The following is a 19,975-nucleotide window of genomic DNA, read 5'->3' as shown; positions in this document are numbered from 1 at the left end:
ACTCTGCCAAGGTCTGCCGTGGCCAAGCCTTCTCAGTGACAAGAGACGGTGGGGTGCAGAGCTGTTCATTTGGCATCCTTCACCATCACTGAGGTCACCAATAAAATATTAAGCTGATCTTTTATCTGTGGCTTCATGAAGATGATCAGGGATGGAGGGAAGCCAGGGGAAGGGGCAGTGTCAGGTGCATGAAGAGGAGAAAAGCCTTCTGGAAGCACACACATGGAGGCTCACAACAGCCACAGTTGCCACGGGGAAGCAGCCAGTTTGTGTTTACTTTCAACTCAAAGTGTTTTCTGTTGTATATCCATGTCATCACCTCTTATTTATCAGGAAGTGACACAAAGTAACAGGTTTCACAATGCCATCAATGTCATTTTGACAGCATTCATGTCACAATACACAATCATGTACTGTAATTATACAAAATCCAAAGAATAAAATGTTACTAGTTACACTCGTTAAAATGAAACTGACAACCAAAAGAATAACAAAACAAAGAAAAATCTCTGTCAGAATCCACAGAGACATTTGACAATATTACCAAAAAAAGTGGAGTCAAATAATTGTCCCAGCATGCTACAGTTCATTGCCATAACTTCATAAATTCCCAGCTCTTTGGGGGAAAGAAAGTGCGTTTTCACAGCCTATATAGTTCTTAAAGAAATAGCTCTCACATGTATGCAGGTCAACAGAACAAGGAATGCAAAGTCTAGGCACCAAGATTGCTCAGACAGCAACGGAGTTTAGAGTCCGACTTGACACTCTTCTGAACCAGATGTGGTTTCTCGAGAAAGAACCTGGACAGTAACATTAGTCCAAAAGGGCCAAGGAAGAAACACCAACTGTTAATACGGAAGAAAACCATCAAGAACTAGAACAGTTAAGACAAATTTTTTTCTACTCTACTTTGAAGTTGAATTATAGCTTTTCATATTTGGAATAGGAAAAGATTACACAGTTGATCTGTGGGTAGAACCCCTTTCTTCCGTGTCCAACCTCCCCACTCCAGATCCAGTGATGCTGCAGTACAGATAGTGCTGGCTCAATTTCCTTGAAGCAGAATGACCATTGCTTCTTGTGTGGCCATGCCTCCTTTGAATAATGAGGTATAATCTGATGCTAACAATGCCTGTTCCTTCCTGGGTAATGGGGCTGATGAATGGTGTAGGCAGAAAACAATTCAACTTTCTGATAAGAATCACACGCATACAAAAATTATTGCACTTAAAAACAAACACTTAAAAATAAAAAACTCAGCCCAACCAGCAAAGGGCCAACGAAACTCTTCGGAAGCGCCGTACTTCCTGCCCTTTGGAGAGCGTCTTGACCTTCCTGGTGTTCTATTGAATTTGGTCCATAATTAAATGTCCCGAAGTGAAAGAGTCCAAAAAGACACTGTAGGCTCTTTAAGGCTAAGTCTTCCCGGTGCTTCTGTGAGATAAATTATCTCCTTGGCCACATATTACAAAGCAGGGCCTCTTTTTAGAATAATGACTATCAGGGCCCCCTAAAACAATCTGGAAGCAAGGGAGGATGGGTGCACATCATGTCCTCTCCTGTGAATGAGACAGAGAAAGACAGTAAGCAGCCTGGTATCACGGCAACCTTCTCCTGCTCCACCACTGCTCTCACTATGCTCAGTCTCACAACCCATGCAGATGTGGGTTGATCTGTGTATCTTTCTCTGTGTGCTGCCACCTTTCTGTGGGTCTGAATGTCTTTCCGTCTCCCAACAAATTTGTTTCTCTCTTTCTTTATTTTGAAAACTTCCTGTTCCATTGTGTGCTCTGTCTCTCTTGATAGATGTACAGGTGCAGCGCTAATCCTATCCTGCTGCCCACTGGTCCATATGCTTCCCCGACTTTCATGATTCTCCCGTCATGCACCACTGACCTCTCCCTACCCTGTCATTGACTCCTCTCCCCCCAGTATAGTCAGACACTCTACAGTCTGTTTACTGAACTAAATGGGCAGATTACTGTTACCTCAGCCAAGATTACTTACACTTCCAAAATCTGATCTCATAGTCAAAATTGGAGTACAAGGCATTGAATATGTTACAAGCACCTTCATGAAGCTCAAGTAAGGGCTCACACAATAGGAGAGATCAAGGCATTTTCAGACTATGCTATCCTGAGACTCTATTGTCATTGCTGTTTTTGGTTTTAGGAGTGTCCAATCCAGCTCATGTCTTTTTGGTAACCCCTTATACAGCCCTTGGAATCAATAAAATATTTGCACAAGATATTTAGATAGATTTGGATAGTAGTATCCTGATATTACAGGCACAGATCCAATAACAGAATAATTTAGGGTTCTGAGTAGAGGGAATGGAGGTGAAGTCATCATGAGGTGCAGAAACTTCTGTTTGTTGCTACCACCAACCAAGCTGCATTGAAACTCAAAGATCTGCTACAGTACTTGTTTCTCCCTGTGACCGCCCATGTGAAGCCAGGAGCCGGGAAGCAATACTCATGTGAAGTCAGAGTCAATACAAATGGCTACTGCTGTCTTTTGTCCCATCCATCACGTCCCCCTCTAATAGTTCTAAGACTGAGCACTTGTGGCGAGCTCTTCTCCACTTACTGCTCCGGATTCTGAACTAGGACTTGCTAACATTCTCGTATATGACATCACTGATGCAGAACTGCTGCTTCTTCTTCATCCACATCAATTGCACACACTGATGGATAAAAATGTACTGCTCCTGGAACAAAAGACAAAAACAGGTTTCAGAGCAGATACGTGCAAAGACATAATATTTTATACTATGACAGTTTTAATGATCAAGATCTGGTGTTAAAGGAAACCATTTTCCTTATTTACAGAGATATGGTTTTATAACTAGAAAATCCAAGAGAATCAACTGTAAAAGTATTCTGATTAATAATACAGCTTAGAACATCATGGCTTTTTTTAAAAACAGTGGAATTTTTTCCCCTAACTTTATTGCAGTATAATAAAAATTGTATATATTTAATGTGTACAATGTGATGATTTGATATACATATACATTATGAAATGATTACCACCATCAAGCTAGTTAACACATTCATCACCCCAGATTATATATATGTTTATATATATGTGTGTGTGTATATATATGTGTATATATATTTGTGTGTGTGTGTGTGTGTGTGTGTGTGTGGTGAGAACACTTAAGATCCACTTTCCTAGCAAATTTCAAGCATACAATATGGTATTATGAACTATGTTCACCATGCTGTACATTAGATCATTATTAATGTTAAAGGAAATGAATATTCAATCAAATTACGGGGCTATTTTGAAAAAAAAAAAGGATATCCCCTTATCATACACCAAAGTAAATTCCAGGTAATTTAATAAATTATCACTAAAAACATAGAGGAAAATATTGGTTAATTTCTGATTACTTTAGGAAAGGAATTTCTAAAATTAAGAGCAGTAGAATAAATTACAAATAAAAATCTCAATCTACTGTATATTTTAAAAAGTTAAAAAGAATAAAACATAGGGTAAACCAGAAACTGGGAGAGAAAAATATTTTCTAGAATTACGACAGAATATTGATACCTTTATTTTTGTGATAAAGTCATCTAAATCAGTAACATACAAATAGACAAATAAGTAAAGGACAACAGCCACTAGGCCAAATATTCCCTGGAAGTTAGAAACTATGTATTTTTATTCCTAATGCCTAGCACTTAGCTTGTGCTTATTAAATGACTTTTGAAGTAAACTGAGGAAATATTAAAATATGCCAAAAATAGTCAAGTAATAAAAAGTAAAGTGAAATCATTATTTTCTATCTATGTAGTGGACAAAGCTAAAAGGAAAAGATAATATTTAATGATGACAAGTTTGTTGAGGCAGTCCATTTTATCTATTATTTGTGGAGGCAGAATTAATAAAGTGCTAATAATGGTGTGGACACAGATAATAGTAAAAAGTGGGAAATAATCCAATTTAATGTTCTATAAAAAGGAGATTGGTTTAAGTATGCAATAGTGTGTCTATAATGAAACATTAGTCTGTCCTTAAAAATGAGATTTATAGAGTTTTAGGTAATTTTTGATACTATACAGGCTACATAGTAAAATCCTAAATGAGAAACTAGAATGTAAATAGAATGTAAAGTAATACATATAGATACATATATACATATAATATGAGCACAATCATATAAAAGTTATATTTGAATGAAAGCCAAGATAAAATCACCAAAATTTTCTTTTTGCCAAGAAGGAAGGGTAATTTCATAGTGTTCCTCCTTTTTCTTTGTTTCCCAGAGTTTCTCTATAAGTAATACCACTAGAAATAACATTTAAATAAGATCCAGTCAAGATATCCATAGGATTTTAAGAAGCCTCCTGTGTAACAACTTCATACAAAAAATAAAATTAATATTTCAAACATCACTGGGTTGATACCTCAGCCTAACCTGTATTTTTCAACATGGTTTGGAGAAAAGGTATTCGCTTTTGTGGTGATGGTATCAGTGGCTGAGCTACTACTTGTGGTCATCACACATGGACACCTAATCCATTGTTTCTAATGTTATGTCAACACAGGGAATAGATAAGACCAGAGATTGCCTGGACTTTCAATTTACATCTACTTAGTGGCTACATTTTGTATCAAAACAAAAAACAACCAAACAAAAAGACCACAAGGAAAGTAAATAAAGACCTGGAGAGACTTGTCCTTGAAAGTCCCTGAGAAATCCAAACTGCAGATCAGGAGGAGAAGCTGCTCAAAGCAAAGCCCCAGCTGACCTCCAGGGAAGAGTATTAGAGGAAAACCAAACAAAATATTCGGTAAAAATAGAAGAGAGGAGAACATCATTCATAAGTGACACTTCACAGTTTCAAAGCACTTATCTAGGTTATATTATTTCCCATCATGTCTACTTTACAAAAATGAGTGAAAGTTATCATTCGTGTTTTACAGAAGAGAAATGGGAGCCTTGAGAGGTGACATGACTTGTGCAGCAGTAAAGTGGAGACTCGGGCCTCCCCCCAGGGTCTGGCATTCTTTCTAAATACGCCTCGATTTGTGTGAAGAAGCCCATGGAGTGTGTCTGGTCAGGTGAGGAAGAGGAAGAGGGCAGGTCACAGTGCAGTCCAGGCAGCATGTTGCAATGACCCTGATATATGCACCTGGAGATATGACTCATCCTATGAGCTACTTCTGCAATTGTTTGGGTGAGGTGGAGTGGTGGAATCAAGGCAATGTAGAGAAGGCTGGAAAATTAGATACCAGTGACGGGAGGAAATATGGTCTACGTGGGTTGATTATATACATATAAACAAAGCTCAATTGGAGAATCATTTCATTCTCTTGAGAATCATTAGTGTCAAAGGAGTACTCTAGGATGATACATGTGAAAAGAATAAGCTTTTTTTACTTTGTTCTTTCCTTGTTAACTGTTGTGACCTGGCAGCAGAATTTGAATGTGAATGGGCTAAAGGAGAATCTTAGGCAGATCAATCTGTATTCCAAATACAGGATGAACCATGGTGAGCAGAGGAACAGGGAAAAAATAAAAGTAAATGAACAAGATGTTCTAGACATAAGTTAAAAGAAAGAAAAAAAACAGACACAGATAAAAAACTGGAACTGGAAAACATCCACCACGAGGTCCTGAGGGAATCAAGGGTCAAGCAAGAAAAGTTGGAAAAAGTAGGCAACCCGGGGGACCTCTGCCCCCTTTGCTGACTTTGAACTCCTCATGAGAGTTCAGGGAAGGGACACTGTACTTTATTTTTTATTTAATTATTTAATAATTACTTTTAATTATTTTTGTTGTTTTTCTTGAGACAGAGTCTCACTCTGTCACCAGACTGGAGTGCAGTGGTGTGATCTCAGCTCACTGCAAGCTCTGCCTCCTGGGTTCAAGCGATTCTCCTGCCTCAGCCTCCCAAGTAGCTGGGACTACAGGCGGGCGCCACCATGCCCGGCTAATTTTTGTATTTTTAGTAGAGAAGGGGTTTCACTATGTTGGCCAGGATGGGGATACTGTACTTTAAAAAGGCTATGTCCGTGGAGATATGCTAAAATGCATATCCCTAAAATGCTGCCATAAACAAATGAAACAACCAAAATTTAGGGTAAAACATTTAGGGAGAAAAGAAAACGTTTTTTGGCTTTGCGGGAAGTGACATGGTGGCTGCTTAATTACCACCCAAAGAGAGATAATGGTCCTGAAAATGGGATGGAGGATCTGTCATGTGAAAGAGATTAAGAATCTGTAGTTGGGAAAAGTAAAAAGCAAACAGGCCATAATTAAAATCTATGCAGTTTTTTGTTTGTTTGTTTGTTTGTTTGTTTTTTGAGATGGAGTCTCGCTCTGTCTCCCAGGCTGGAGTGCAGTGGCACCGTATTGGCTCACTGCAACCTCTGTCTCCTGTGTTCAAGCAATTCTCCTGGCTTAGCCTCCTGAGTAGCTGGGATTACAGGTGCCCACTACCACGCCCGGCTAATTTTTTTATATTTTTGGTAGAGACAAGGTTTCACCATGTTGGCCAGGCTGGTCTCGAACTCCTGACCTTGGGTGATTCGCCCTCCTCGACCTCCCTGTAGTGTTGGGATTACAGGCGTGAGCCACCGCACCCGGCCCCAAAATCTATTAAGTTTTAAAAGGTATGAATTAAGTAAATTGGGAAGACAATTCATTAAATACAAAATACTTAAAATAAGGTGTGGCTCTTTGAAGCTCGGAGATTCATATACATAATGTGGAGTTTTAATCACATATCAGGGTGCAAATTTATGGAAGTAAAAGCCAAAAACATGGAGTGATTAATAAAGCACTGTTTACTCACCAGATAGTGGACTCCTCTAGGAAACCAGACATTTTAAACTTATGATTAAAAAGTGATATTGATGTCCCCACCACACCCAGGCAGCATGACTGAAACCAAGAAAGTGAGGAAACCAATTGTACTTGCTTCCTAATTATCAATGAGAGGTCTGAATATTAACGAGGATAACTCCCAAGTGGTATGATACTGCTGTAGCTCAGAAATGGATGCACTGAAACAGCCTTGCCAAAAGTTGGTGAGATAAGACTGGGGAGGTAGGAGGAAAGAAAAGCAAAGGGAGTGGGAAAGCAGAAACAGAGCTGAGACGGCCGCCATTACTCTGGGCTTTTGAAGTGATGCTGACATCTAGTGGTGCTGAGTAGGAAAAGCATGAGGAAGATCAAAGCATTTTTAAAATATCCTGATACAGGTCAGGCCAGGTTGTGTTCTACCCCAGTGTTCCACCCACACACACTCTTTGAGAAAAAGGATTGTTGTAAGACTGAGGCTAAGAAGTCGCGAGTATGGCTGGGTGATGAGGCTTGTGAAGAAGCTGTTGTACTTGGGTTTTTGCGCCCACAGAGGTACACACCCACGGCTGATCTGAGGCAGGCGGTGCTGTCTGCCGGCGTTGCCTTGGGTTGCCACTCCAGACTAAGTGCATCCTCAGGCTTTCAGGGAGGGAGGACTTGGGAGAAGAGGAGGAAGACGGAGCACATAACACTGTTGGATATTTCAGGGGATGCTTCCATGTTGTGAAAATAATAAATCTTCATCACTGACATGAAGGGAACAGGCAATGCTGGTAGGTTGGGGACTGGGAATCTTTAAAATCATAAAAGGGACAGAAAGCTCAAATCCAACTTCTAATCATCATGAAAAGTGAATTTGGGATAGAGTCACATGGAGGATAAACTAATGACAAATGTATTGAATCAAATCCAACATTTCAAATATAAATCAAATTGCACCAGTTCTACAGTCTCTATTTGGTGGCATTTTCCCAGGATAGCTGTTATCTGCAATTGACTCTGAGTCTGTTCAAAGAGGTTTTACTCTTAGGAATCTACCCATGCACTCTGAATTATGATGCCAATAAAAGTGTAATCAGTATACACCAAATGGTTTTCTGGAGGCTAGTGTCTATTTCTTTTATGCCTCAAAGCAGTTTGAACATATACAATAAGAAAATGGGAAAGACAGATACAAAGAAGTTTGAGAGAATTGTGTTGAAGCATATACCATTGAATAATGGTAAGTTTTTCAGTCCAGGGAAAATTTAAACATACATATAGATTATGTTCCTACCTCTGTCTGTACCATAGACATCCGGTATGACCTCATTTCTGACACCAGCCCTAAGATGTCGACGAACTCATGATCCCGAATATGCTGCAAGAGCCTGTCCAAGGCAATGAATGTTCCTGTCCGTCCCACTCCAGCACTGCAAAAGAATGTTCCGATGGCACATTATTCAGATGGTCCTTCTTTTTTTTCTCTTTTTTCTTTTTTGAGATGGAGTCTTGCTCTGTTGCCCAGGCTGGAAGGCAATGGCATGATCTCGGCTCACTGCAACCTCTGCCTCTTGGGTTCAAGTGATTCTCCTGCCTCATCCTCCCGAGTAGCTGGGAATACAGGCATGCACCACCACACCCAGCTAATTTTATATTTTTAGTAGAGACGGGGTTTCTCCATGTTGGTCAGGCTGGTCTCAAACTCCCAACCTCAGGTGATCCACCCGCCTTGGCCTCCCAAAGTGCTGGGAATACAGGCATGCGCCACCGTGCCTGGGTAAGTTTTGTATTTTTAGTAGGATGGAGTTTTGCCACGTTGGCCAGGCTGGTCTCGAACCAGCCTGACCTCAGGTGATCCTCCCACCTTGGCCTCCCAAAGTGCTGGAATTAGAGGCGTGAGCCACCGCGGCCGGCCCAGATGGTGCTGCTTTACTGTTGAAATAAAATTGATGATTTCTAAAAAACTACAAATAGTACACTTGTGGAAAAAAGAAGTCTAAACTCCTGACAATATCTTCCACTTAACTGATTTTTAAGTATGCAGTTGTGGTTGGTGTTCCTTCTAATGTCACATTTCTGACTGTCATGGCTACCTTCCTGAGAGAGATTTGCACTGCATTGGCCACACCCTTTTTCGGGGTCTCTGCTTCTGGAGAAAAGTAGGGATTCCACGTTGAGTACCCTGGGGAGCTGATTTCTGCATTCAGAGAGGTGATACACATACACAATACCCTGTATTTTGAACACCATCAGAGTTAAGCCCTCAGACCAGCTCAAAAGTCCAGTTGAGATGTCCATACTCTAACTCTAGCTCTGGGACCACAGAGATTGGTGTATCTTCAACCCTAAGTTCAGTTCACCACCCCAGACCTGTCTTACAGCACGCCTGCCCTTTTAGTGGGTCCTGAGCCTGCTTCCATCTCACAGGGACCTTTGAAATAGTTACCTTAAAATCACATGAAAAATGTGGACCCAGTCTCAGCCAGTCCCCCAATCCCAGTGCTCAGGGCACAGTGGAAGTGGACGGACATGCGCCGGCCAACTGCCCTTCACAGTCCCTAGTGTTGAAGTCAGCCCTTTTTTCCCTCCAATCCTCAGCAAAGAGCCAAATGGCTCTAAGCTTTGAATTCCTATGAAATGATGGGAAAAGAGAAAGTTCAAGCCAATTATATGGAGTTTGCTAGAAAAATCCCACTCTATAAACCTTGAGTTTAAGGTTGCTTTTTCTACTAGACAACTCTTCCCTCCCAGGATTTCTCAGATAAAATGATCTGCTACTGAGTAAGTGCCTGTAAAGTCATATCCAGAACTGCACTTACTATCTTCCATGAAAGGAATCCATGAGTTTGACCCCAGAGTTGAACAGCTTCATTTTCTGCTCTTGAAAAAAACCATTTTGAGAACAGATAATCTTATCTGCTAAAGCACATCCTTTAACCTATGAATGCCTACAGTGGATTGATGGCAACGATATCTGCCCTAAACAGAAACTTAGTAGCTTATGAAGCATTTTCCTTTCCGGGGAGATGCACACTCCACACAAACACACATGAATGCACACACATACATCCTCATTCTAGCCATTCTAATTCACAAGGGCCAAGGCAGTAGGTCTGGGATTGTAGATTTATTTGCTTAGGTTGGCATGGCTGCCAATGCTTCCCTTCACATCTTCATCCCACCGCCACCTGTCATATGCCATTGGAGCATGTTTATGTCCCCTATTCTTTTGAGGTTGCATAAGGATTTTACAGCAGTATTGTATCACAGAGATAGATTTTGATGGAGCTCTGTTCGTATAGTAGGAAGAACAAATTAAATGTAATGATAACTCTTCCTGTTGGGAATGAGTGTGGACCCTGATTTTTTTACATCCCATATCCTTTTTCATTCTACTGTCTGAAAATTTAAGAGACAATGCTGAAGAGGAACCATAGCAAATATGTTTATCTTCATAAGCTGAATATTTTCATTTTTTCTTCTCTTTTTCTAGTTTTTATGTCTATTTATATAATGTTGAGCTGTGATCAGCTTTCTATAACTTGACCTTGTATTTGTTCATGTTGTAACTACTCAGAATCCTTGATGGGGCAGGATAATATCACATATTAACGGCATGATATTTGCAGATTGGCATGCCGGGATTCAAATACTAACTCCTCCATGTTCTGGTTACATGAACTTGTGTGAATCCCTTAACATCTCTACCCTTCTCTATTTTTTTTTCCATTTAAAAATGGGAATAATAACATCTATCTTATGGGGTATAGATACAAGAAAGCCACAATAAATATTGTATATAGTAAGACATCAATTAATCATAGTTTAAAAAATCAGAATTCATTTAATTTTCAACTAACTCTGATAAGGGCTTATGGAATGGTGAGCTATTCCCCTTACAGAATCAACTCCTAATATTTAATAGACTATGCAGTTGATGAGGTTACCTGCAGTGTATAATCATGGGACCTTTGCTCTTGGTAGCTTGCTGTCGGACCATGTGTACAAACTGCAGGATACTTTCTGCAGCATTTGCTGTGGGCACACCATGATCAGGCCATGCTGTGTAGTTAAAATGCATCACATCCTGCATCTCGTCAGCCTTTAGAGAAACAAAACCAAAAACAAGCATTAATTTTTCAGTTCACTGTTAGGATGGCCCAGGACTCCACTAGCGATCACAGGTTAATCATGCAAAAAGGTAGAGCCATGTTCCACTCCTGGTCAGTACACTTTCCTTCCTTTCTAGTTTTGAGCACTATATCTGGCATAAAATAGGTAATGAAAAAAAAAAAAACATGCTAATTATATAAAGCTTCAAATAGTAGGATAAGTAGGCTAATCTGTACCTGTGTAATTAAGGACAAAAGCTTAAGCAGATTAGGGTTTGCATCCTGGCTCTGTCATTTAGAAGCTGCATCAGCTTTGGCTAATGAATTAAACACTGTAGAAAGTGCTATTGGTGCCCTTTAGATACCTTTGCCAGCCTGAGGCACACTTTGCCCAGTTGCTGCTAACAGCACAGCAGTACCCATCTCTTGATAGTTGCCTTCCACTGCACAGAGGGACTTCCACTGCACAGAGGGAAAATGCCTAAGAGGTTGCGTTCTCCTGCTGAGGGCAGCCCAGAGCTAATGCCTGACTAATTGTGGGGTACAAAAATCCAGCCTCTTTCAGAGTGAGACAATACCATGGTGCTGTTCACGCCCCAGCATTGTTTGTGGGATCCAGCACAGGTGAGACTTCAGCTGAATTCTCTGTAGGGCTTCTTCTCTATCACTCTGCTTCCCTTGCTCCCATATGGGATTTCCCCAAGAACGCACTTTCACAAAATCACGCATATGAGAATCCTTATCTTGGGCTTTGATACTAGAGGACCCACCTCACTGAGCTTCAGTTTTCTCATATCTAAAAGTGGCCTAATGATACTTATAACAAGAGTTGTTGCGTGGATTAAGTGTAATCATGTTTGTGATATTATTATTCACTAGTACCTCCTTACTATCACTCACTGTCATCCAGCTCCATGCAATTGTATGGTTGGTTCTGGGAATCCCTAATAAGTGAGTATAACTTGTATATGTATCCTATTCCTATTAACCCATACATCAAATATATTGTTGTTCACTCTGAACTGAGTACATGTTAACTAGAAGGTGGATCTTTCCAGATCAATTCTTTTTAGTTCCAACTAATTTGTAAGAGTGATATATTCTCCACTTGTTATCAACTGTCAGAAATATCCCAAACCCAGGCTTCATGAAGGTCTGATTCATCCCTCATTCCTCAAACTTGTGAAGAGCCTAGAATTCACTCAGAGGATGGAATACGATATCCTAACTGCGAAGGAGGGAAGCTTGACCTCGCTGTCCGTTTTGAACTAAGGTTTAAGCTCAGGTATTAAAAGAGAAATGAATTCCAAAGAATCAGTGGTCTTAGGCAGAAAATAAATGTATAAAGACAATTCATAAATAAAATGTATAAGTAAATATGTAAGATTTATTTAAATATACATAAGTTATTATCTTCCCTACACCCATTGTACCCTTGGCACCTAATATATCCCCAGTAGCGTGCAACGCCTCCCCTACTATGTTCAAGGATTCTGGCTTAGACACACAGAACATGAAGTCTACAAAGACACTGGCTACCCTCACTGCTCTCTTCAGGAAGTATGTTGAGAAACTATCTTGGGCATAATGAACTGTGCAGAATAATTTACTTATGCAACGTCAAGAGGATTTAAGAATACTCAGCCACCAGATAACTTTGGTTGCCAGGGAAGTTCAGGAAAATGCTTGCCCTGTTCAAATGCCGATCATAATTTGTATAACACGTGTACATTGTAGCCAATATATATATTCCAGTACAGTTGAGGTGAAAATGTATTCAGTTAAAAAGTGCAAGGTGGGCCAGGCGCGGTGGCTTATGCCTGTAATCCCAGCACTTTGGGAGGCCGAGGTGGGTGGATCACAAGGTCAGGAGATCGAGACCATCCTGACTAACACAGTGAAACCCCATCTCTACTAAAAATACAAAAAAATTAGCTGGCATGGTGGTGGGCGCCTGTAGTCCCAGCTACTCGGGAGGCTGAGGCAGGAGAATGGCGTGAACTTGGGAGGCAGAGCTTGCAGTGAGCCAAGATCATACCACTGCACGCCAGCCCAGGCGACAGAGTGAGACTCCGTCTCAAAAAAAAAAAAAAAAAAAGTGCAAGGTAATTTAAAATCATTTAAAATTAGGAAATCATTAAATTGTAGTTAGTTTCTCCGCAGCTACAAGGTAGGGGTCCTGGAACTGGGGTCAGCCTGAATAGCAACCTGAATAGCAAGGCACAAAGTCCCTGGCAACAAACATGTTTTTCATGATCTTTAGTCTCCAGCTCTCACTCAGTTCGTGCCAAGTTCCAAGTAGTAGAAAGTGACAAGTTGTGTGTTATGGTCATTTTTCTCCTTTCTTGTTAGAGGAGAAAACTCTTCTGGTTTTATCTTACTTAGCTATTCCTAAATTTCTCTTACCTTGAGTTCCTTATTTATGTAATTTTATCTTTTTGTAATTGGAAAGTTTCCACATATCAAAATGGAATAGATAAAGAAGTGTATAAACAAAAAAATGAAACAAATTGAAAAATATATTAATTAGCACAGCACAATGTTCTTTGGGCAACTTAGCCTTCATTGTAGGAGCTTAGCATTTAGATTCATCATGCTTATGGCCAAAAGGGGGCACTCTGGTACCAGATGCTTGTAACAAGTAAATTCCTTACAAGCAAACACTACTGTTCAATGTTTTATTCCTATTTTTCAAGTCCTTCACATGCTTGTCATTGAAAGACAGGTCATCATTTCAGACCAAGGAGAAGAAGCATAGTACTGACCCTGCAATAATCTATGTGACTCTTCTTTGTCAACAGACTAGGCAGTGGAACAGACCCTATTTTGTGCTCTGAAATTTTTTCTCCTATGTGCAAACCTAGGGACAGATTCGTACTGTATTTGGTTATCAGTTTGCACTGGCTTTTCAATTGAAATAGCTAAGAACAAAAAACAGAGTTCAAATGGCATACGGATTGACGAATATTTTCTCTGATGGAAAGTCTATTGATGCTTTACAAGTGCCTTATTATTTTTGAAATAACTCCTTCATTCACTGATTTATTCATTCCACAGGGATAGAGCACTTGCTTCTGAAACTCACAGTATACTAGGGAGGCAGACACAAAAAGCGAGAATTGTAACTATCTATGGTGTGCTGTGATAACGCAGCTTACTTGAGACTCTGCCCCAGTGGAGGAAAGGGCTAATGGTGTCCGAGCCCAGAGAAGACTCCACAAAGGAGGTGACACTTAAGCTGAAACTCTGCATTTGAGTAAAAACATGCTTAACAAGAAAGCAATGTGAATTTCAAACAACTGAAACAACACAAAACACAGTCTGTTAGAGTTATACGGGGGTTTGCCTAAAGTCTCCTGGTCATAAAAGACATTGTTAACTGCCAGTTAACAATGATTAAGAAGTGATTTATCTCTTGTGCATATCAATTAGTAGGCAGTATCAAGTTCTTACGTTGTATTGATATGGGCAATCTTTGTTTCCATTGCCTATTTTAAGGGTCAGCAAACATTTTCCGCAAACAGACAGTTAGTAAATATTTTAGTTTTTGCAGATCATATAGTTTCGGTTGCAACTACTCAAGCTTGATGTAGCACAGAAGTAGTATAGACAATTCGTAAACAATGCAGGCTGTGTTCTAATAAAATGTTATATATGGACATTGAAATCTAAATTTCCCATAATTTACATATAGTATTTCATATAAAATTATTTTTTTGTTGATTTGTGTGAGTGTGTGTGTGTGTGTACACAGAGTCTTGCTCTTGTTGCCCAGGCTGAAGTGTAGTGGCACAATCTTGGCTCACTGCAACCTCCCCCCACTGAGCTCAAGCAATTCTCCCACCTCAGACTCTTGAGTAGCTGGGACTACAGGTGTGTACCACTATGCCAGCTAATTTTTGTATTTTTAGTCAGATGGGATCTCCCTGTGTTGCTTAGGCGATCTTGAAATCCTGTGCTCAAGTGACCTGCTTGCCTCAGCCTCTCAAAGTGCTGGGATTACAGGCATTAACCACCATGCTCAGTTGATTTTTTTTTCAACCATTAAAAAAATGTAAAAACCATTCTTAGCTCATGGGCTTTATCCAACAGGCAGTGGGTAAATTTGTTCCACAGGCTACAATTTGCTATTTCCTTAACTATTAGAAAGGATTGTTCCTAAGCAGGGAAGAACATCTCAGTGAGAACTTTCCTATTCAATTTTGTCTTCATAGAGAGCATGTTCAAGTGGAGAGGGCTATTAACAGTAAAAACTCTACATTCTATAGGCTGAGGTCAATGGCATGACTTCGATTGATGTTAGCACCTAAGTCTGTCACAGAAATATTCAGTGTTTGCTCAGAGACTTGTCAGCAGAAAGGTGGCAGGTCTTGTGAGAAAAACAGACTTTTTTTTTTTTTTGGATGTGTTATCAATCAGAAATTAATAGCCCTTCAAGAACGATACAGAATTATGATTAATAAGACCTAGAAGTACCTTCCAAACAATGAAAACCAAACCAGAACAAAATGAGAAAAAACAAACAAACAAAACCCAAACTACTAACTCATGGTTTCATTATTTAATTTAAAATGTAAGTGTGCCTTATAGACCCTAATTATACTCATATATGATTAATATAAGTAATGAGAACACTTCTGTCCTCAATGATGCCTGATAAGCAATGATTAACAGTGTCTTCTATGATCCTGAACTAATTTGAGATGAACTAGTGCAGACTTTTTACTGCATCTTCTCAGCCTCTCCAGAACAACCATATCATCCCCACCATCACTGATGAAATAGGAAACAGTGACACTGAAAGTGGATTTTTCCTCTTGAAGGAGGCAGCATTGCAAAGCTCCAAGTGCTCACTGGGGCGATCTCCCAGCACTTGCCCGGCGGTGGTGGGGTAGGTGGCAGCACAGGGACAGCACCTCTTCTCTGCTTGGTGACTTACATAGTTGATCCGGAAGTGTCTACAGGCCCAGTCGTCCTGCTCTTCCTCTGAAATCATCTCCACAGTGATGTCTCCGTAGGCTATAGGTTCTTCCGTGAATGGCCAGTAATGGTCACATTTCACCTGGAGCAAGGACATAAACAATTGTTTAAAACAAACAGGCTAGGAAAGCAATTAAGCCTGTGTTCACTTAGGGAAAACAAAGGTATTGGCCTCTGAAGAATTAGATAGGACCGTGGTGAAGATGAAACGTAAAGCAAATACAATCGTTTTTGCTACATAGTGTGAATTCTTATCACATGACTTGGGTCATTCTTATCATACCTAACTAAAACAGAGTTGAGGGGTCAGAGGATAAAGCACTTAGAACACCCCAGCTACTTGGGAGGCTGAGGCAGGAGAATTGCTTGAACCCGGGGGGCAGAGGTTGCAGTGAGCCCAGATCCCGCCATTGCACTCCAGCCTGCGCGACAGAGAGAGGCTCTGTCTCAAAAAAAAAAAAAAAAAAAAAAAAGCACTCAGAACGCGTAACATTGTTCCAGGAATATAATTCTCTGTAAGCCCTGGTTGCCGAAACTGCCGTTAGTAACTTGAAACCAGTGTTATCTAATAGCAACTGAAACAACCTGCTGCGACTCTGAGACTACTTTTACCCACCACTATCCATTCACCAATCCTAGCTTGCCAGCTCCCCATAACTTTACTAGTGCTAATGAACTTTCCTGCAAAACAATATGCAGTATTTCTTCTTTTTAGAAGACTTCCAACCTTCTCTTTTTTCCTTTGAACACTGCAGAGACCACCAGGTCTGTGTGTTTGCCCCCAAATTGTAATTCTTGCTTCCCGAATACAATGTTTTAAATTTAGCGCTTTGTCTCTACGTTTTATTTGACTTTGAAAACAGCAAGCATTTCATCAATGGCAGAGGCTGGAGGAGGTTTTGCTGCTAAGTGGGAACTGCTTCAGTAAGTACGTACCCTCCTTTTCTCATTACACTGAGTGAGCATGACAATAATCTGAGACTTCTGTTGCAGGACCATCTTCCAGAAGTCATTTCTGGTTTCAGGCAGTGGCCCCTGGGTGGCAATATACTCCTGGGGTGAGTTGTATCCCTGAAAGATAAGTGACAAAATTATCACCTAACCAGCCACTGTCAGAACCAAATGCTGCTCAACGCCTATGGGAAAAAAACTGAAAGTTTACTGGTGATAAAATTGGCAAAGGATCACACACCTATGTAACGTTTTCTCCTTTTTTAATCAAAGAGGCTATCAGAGTAACTGACCATAATTAGTCTGTGTGATTGTAAGCATTGTTCTCCAGAAGGCTGCAAAAATCACATCCACACCTTTTTATGACAATAATAACGATCTTTATATTTTAAAAGTGCAGGTGCTAGCGTGGAACTCTTTGAATTTGGTTGCTGAAACTGAAATTTAAACACAAGATTTAAACACAAAGGACCCTTTCACTGGTCCTTTATAAAGAAAGAGAAACATTACTAGTCTGTGGACTTTTTTTTCTATTCTTTATTATGAAATGGAGTAATGCAAACTTTTTAGAATTCAATTGCTGGGTTGCGAATGGCTCTCTTTTGAACTGTCTGACACATCCATATAGCCCTGCTAGTCTTTCTCTGGCTGGGTTAGCACTGGGGTGCCTGATTTTTTTTTTTCTACTTACAGGAATATAGTTGGCATTGATGTAGTCTGCACCTTCCTCTTCGTTCATGGAGACTAATCTCACACGGCTGAAGTCATCTGTAGAGAATAAGGAGAGAAATATATTAAAATTCAGGATGGAAGGAAAAATTATTTTGACCCTCTCTATCCAATATTACGTTAAATCAGTCAGTGACAGAGTAGGTAGATAATAATTTTTAGCCTGATATTTTAGCCATTCTTCAACTTTAGTTTGTTGTTTAAATAAATAAGTGAATATCTTCCAACCACTATTTTTTTTTTCACTACCAGCTCTCCTGTCCTTGAAAGAATTGTTTCCAGGATTGTTTAGGGGTTGTGCAGAGTATTTCAGGAACTAAAATATCTGTGAGACTGATTGGACTGCTAGAGTATGTAGCCTAAGCACACAGTTTTCATTTCACCTAGAGATGTCCAGAGACTTCACTACTTTAAGGAAGCCTAGAGAAGAGGAGATGCATGGGTTTCTTTTGTAGGTGGACATTAAATGAAAGAAGTAATTTCTGAACTGTGGACAGATGTGAAATGTTATTATGATAATATATCTAATTCCATCAAGAAACCATATCAAGAAGAGACTTCTCTTTCTAGAGCATTTTCAGCCTTCCTTTTCTCACTTTTCCATTCGTGCCTACCTCCCACAGTGTGTAGCAGAGAGAAAAGTGAAATCTAAACTGGAATGTATTTTAATTGTTTTGTAAGTACTTTATATTACCTTTTTTCTTGAATGTTGCTTTTTATTACAAAATGCTAAACAACTATATAACTTGTCAGAAGTTAGAGAAGGAATTTTAATATATTGCATTGCCTTTCAATTTGCCTCTTTCCATTATCAATGAATTGACTGAAAATATTTTATGAGAGTACAAATGATCCAGTCCCCAATTTGACTATGGCTTTCTAATCTCTAAAGGGCCAAATGGTCAGTCTTTTTGTTCAGATACAATTCATTTAAAAGTACAATAATTAAATCTTCCTCCATATGATAAGATCTAAAGACATCAAAGCAGAGTGAGATCAATGCAATCTCAGATGTGGCCTTGAGATCCAGACCACAGCTGGATGTGGTCAGAGACTGGTGAAATTGATTAATCTGCAATGACAGTCCTTCAACCCTTAAAAGATATGAGTAGGATTGGCACAATTGATGATCTTACATGGTAGGATATTTGTGTAACGGTTTTTACATCGATTCAGTGGAAGATCTGCAGCAAAGTGTGGGATATCCAGTCCAATCAATTTCAACTCCTGTAAAGGACAGAGAATGGATTTGAGATTTCCACACATGGTGTGAATTGGATTATCATTCACACTGGTTTATTGCTCACAAGCCCTTTGGTATATGACACTGCAGTAGCTCCCATTAGAGGCGGAGTGTACTCTTCCACCCCACTATTGTCAACTTGTTTTGGCCAATGATCGTAGGTAGAAATCAAATCCAATCAGGAGCTTTCAATGCACTTGCTTGTTTGGTTTGCCCTCTTGGGTGCCTGCCATCTGCCATGAAAAGAACATGACCAGGGAAGCTGCTAGTCCCAGAATGAGGAGACACAGAGGGCAGACCTGACTCTGACCCACAGCCTGAAGCAGAACTGCCCCAGCTGTTCCACAGACCCATGGAGAAAAGTAAATGTTATTGTAGAGCTTTTGAGGTTGTTTCTCATACAGCATTACTGTGGTAATAGCTATCTAATACAACACATAAATACCTTGGATAACTTAGTGGTCATTTGGAGAAGTAAGAACTATATGTATAACACTCAGGGTATGAAAAATTTGAAAATAAAAATGTTTTTCAGATTTTTAGAGGAATAGGGTAACTTAAGTTTATGAAATTTGTATAAACATTTCCTATTCTCTGAAGGAATCTATGTCTTTTTTTTTTTTTTTTCTTGTAGACAATGAGCCTTAGAGAAAATAGTAAAAAAAGAGTAAGGAAGGAGTAGGGAACAATCTCCATGTTAAAAAGTATAGGATTAGGCCGGGCGCGATGGCTCAAGCCTGTAATCCCAGCACTTTGGGAGGCCGAGACAGGCGGATCACAAGGTCAGGAGATCGAGACCATCCTGGCTAACACGGTGAAACCCCGTCTCTACTAAAAAATACAAAAAACGCCGGGTGCGGTGGCTCAAGTCTGTAATCCCAGCACTTTGGGAGGCCGAGACGGGCGGATCACGAGGTCAGGAGATCGAGACCATCCTGGCTAACACGGTGAAACCCCGTCTCTACTGAAAATACAAAAAACTAGCCGGGCGAGGTGGCGGCGCCTGTAGTCCCAGCTACTCCGGAGGCTGAGGCGGGAGAATGGCGTGAACCCGGGAGGCGGAGCTTGCAGTGAGCTGAGATCCGGCCACTGCACTCCAGCCTGGGTGACAGAGCGAGACTTCGTCTCAAAAAAAAAAAAAAAAAAAAAAAAAAAAAA

General features: G+C 40.1%; 1 protein-coding gene across 4 annotated transcripts in view; it reads right to left on the bottom strand.

Moving 5' to 3' along the window:
* Nucleotides 1-245: 245 nt before the first annotated feature.
* The window catches only part of PTPRO (protein tyrosine phosphatase receptor type O), a 271,807-nt gene continuing 252,077 nt past the window's right edge, over nucleotides 246-19,975 (bottom strand). For all 4 annotated transcript variants that reach the window (XM_023226147.2, XM_023226148.2, XM_023226149.1 and 1 more), the window contains 8 exons: nucleotides 18,711-18,801; nucleotides 17,537-17,613; nucleotides 16,831-16,965; nucleotides 15,854-15,976; nucleotides 10,750-10,904; nucleotides 8,097-8,232; nucleotides 2,590-2,710; nucleotides 246-1,559 (listed from right to left, as the gene is read on the bottom strand). In XM_023226147.2, the coding sequence (XP_023081915.1) occupies nucleotides 2,606-2,710; nucleotides 8,097-8,232; nucleotides 10,750-10,904; nucleotides 15,854-15,976; nucleotides 16,831-16,965; nucleotides 17,537-17,613; nucleotides 18,711-18,801 (822 nt within the window). In that variant the 3' untranslated portion in view covers nucleotides 246-1,559; nucleotides 2,590-2,605. The remainder of the gene's footprint in view (nucleotides 1,560-2,589; nucleotides 2,711-8,096; nucleotides 8,233-10,749; nucleotides 10,905-15,853; nucleotides 15,977-16,830; nucleotides 16,966-17,536; nucleotides 17,614-18,710; nucleotides 18,802-19,975) is intronic.

Source organism: Piliocolobus tephrosceles, chromosome 10, assembly GCF_002776525.5.
Source record: "Piliocolobus tephrosceles isolate RC106 chromosome 10, ASM277652v3, whole genome shotgun sequence".
Classification (NCBI taxonomy): Eukaryota; Metazoa; Chordata; class Mammalia; order Primates; family Cercopithecidae; genus Piliocolobus; species Piliocolobus tephrosceles.
Note: the sequence above shows the minus strand (reverse complement) of the source record. Positions and strands in the feature narration are given on the sequence as shown.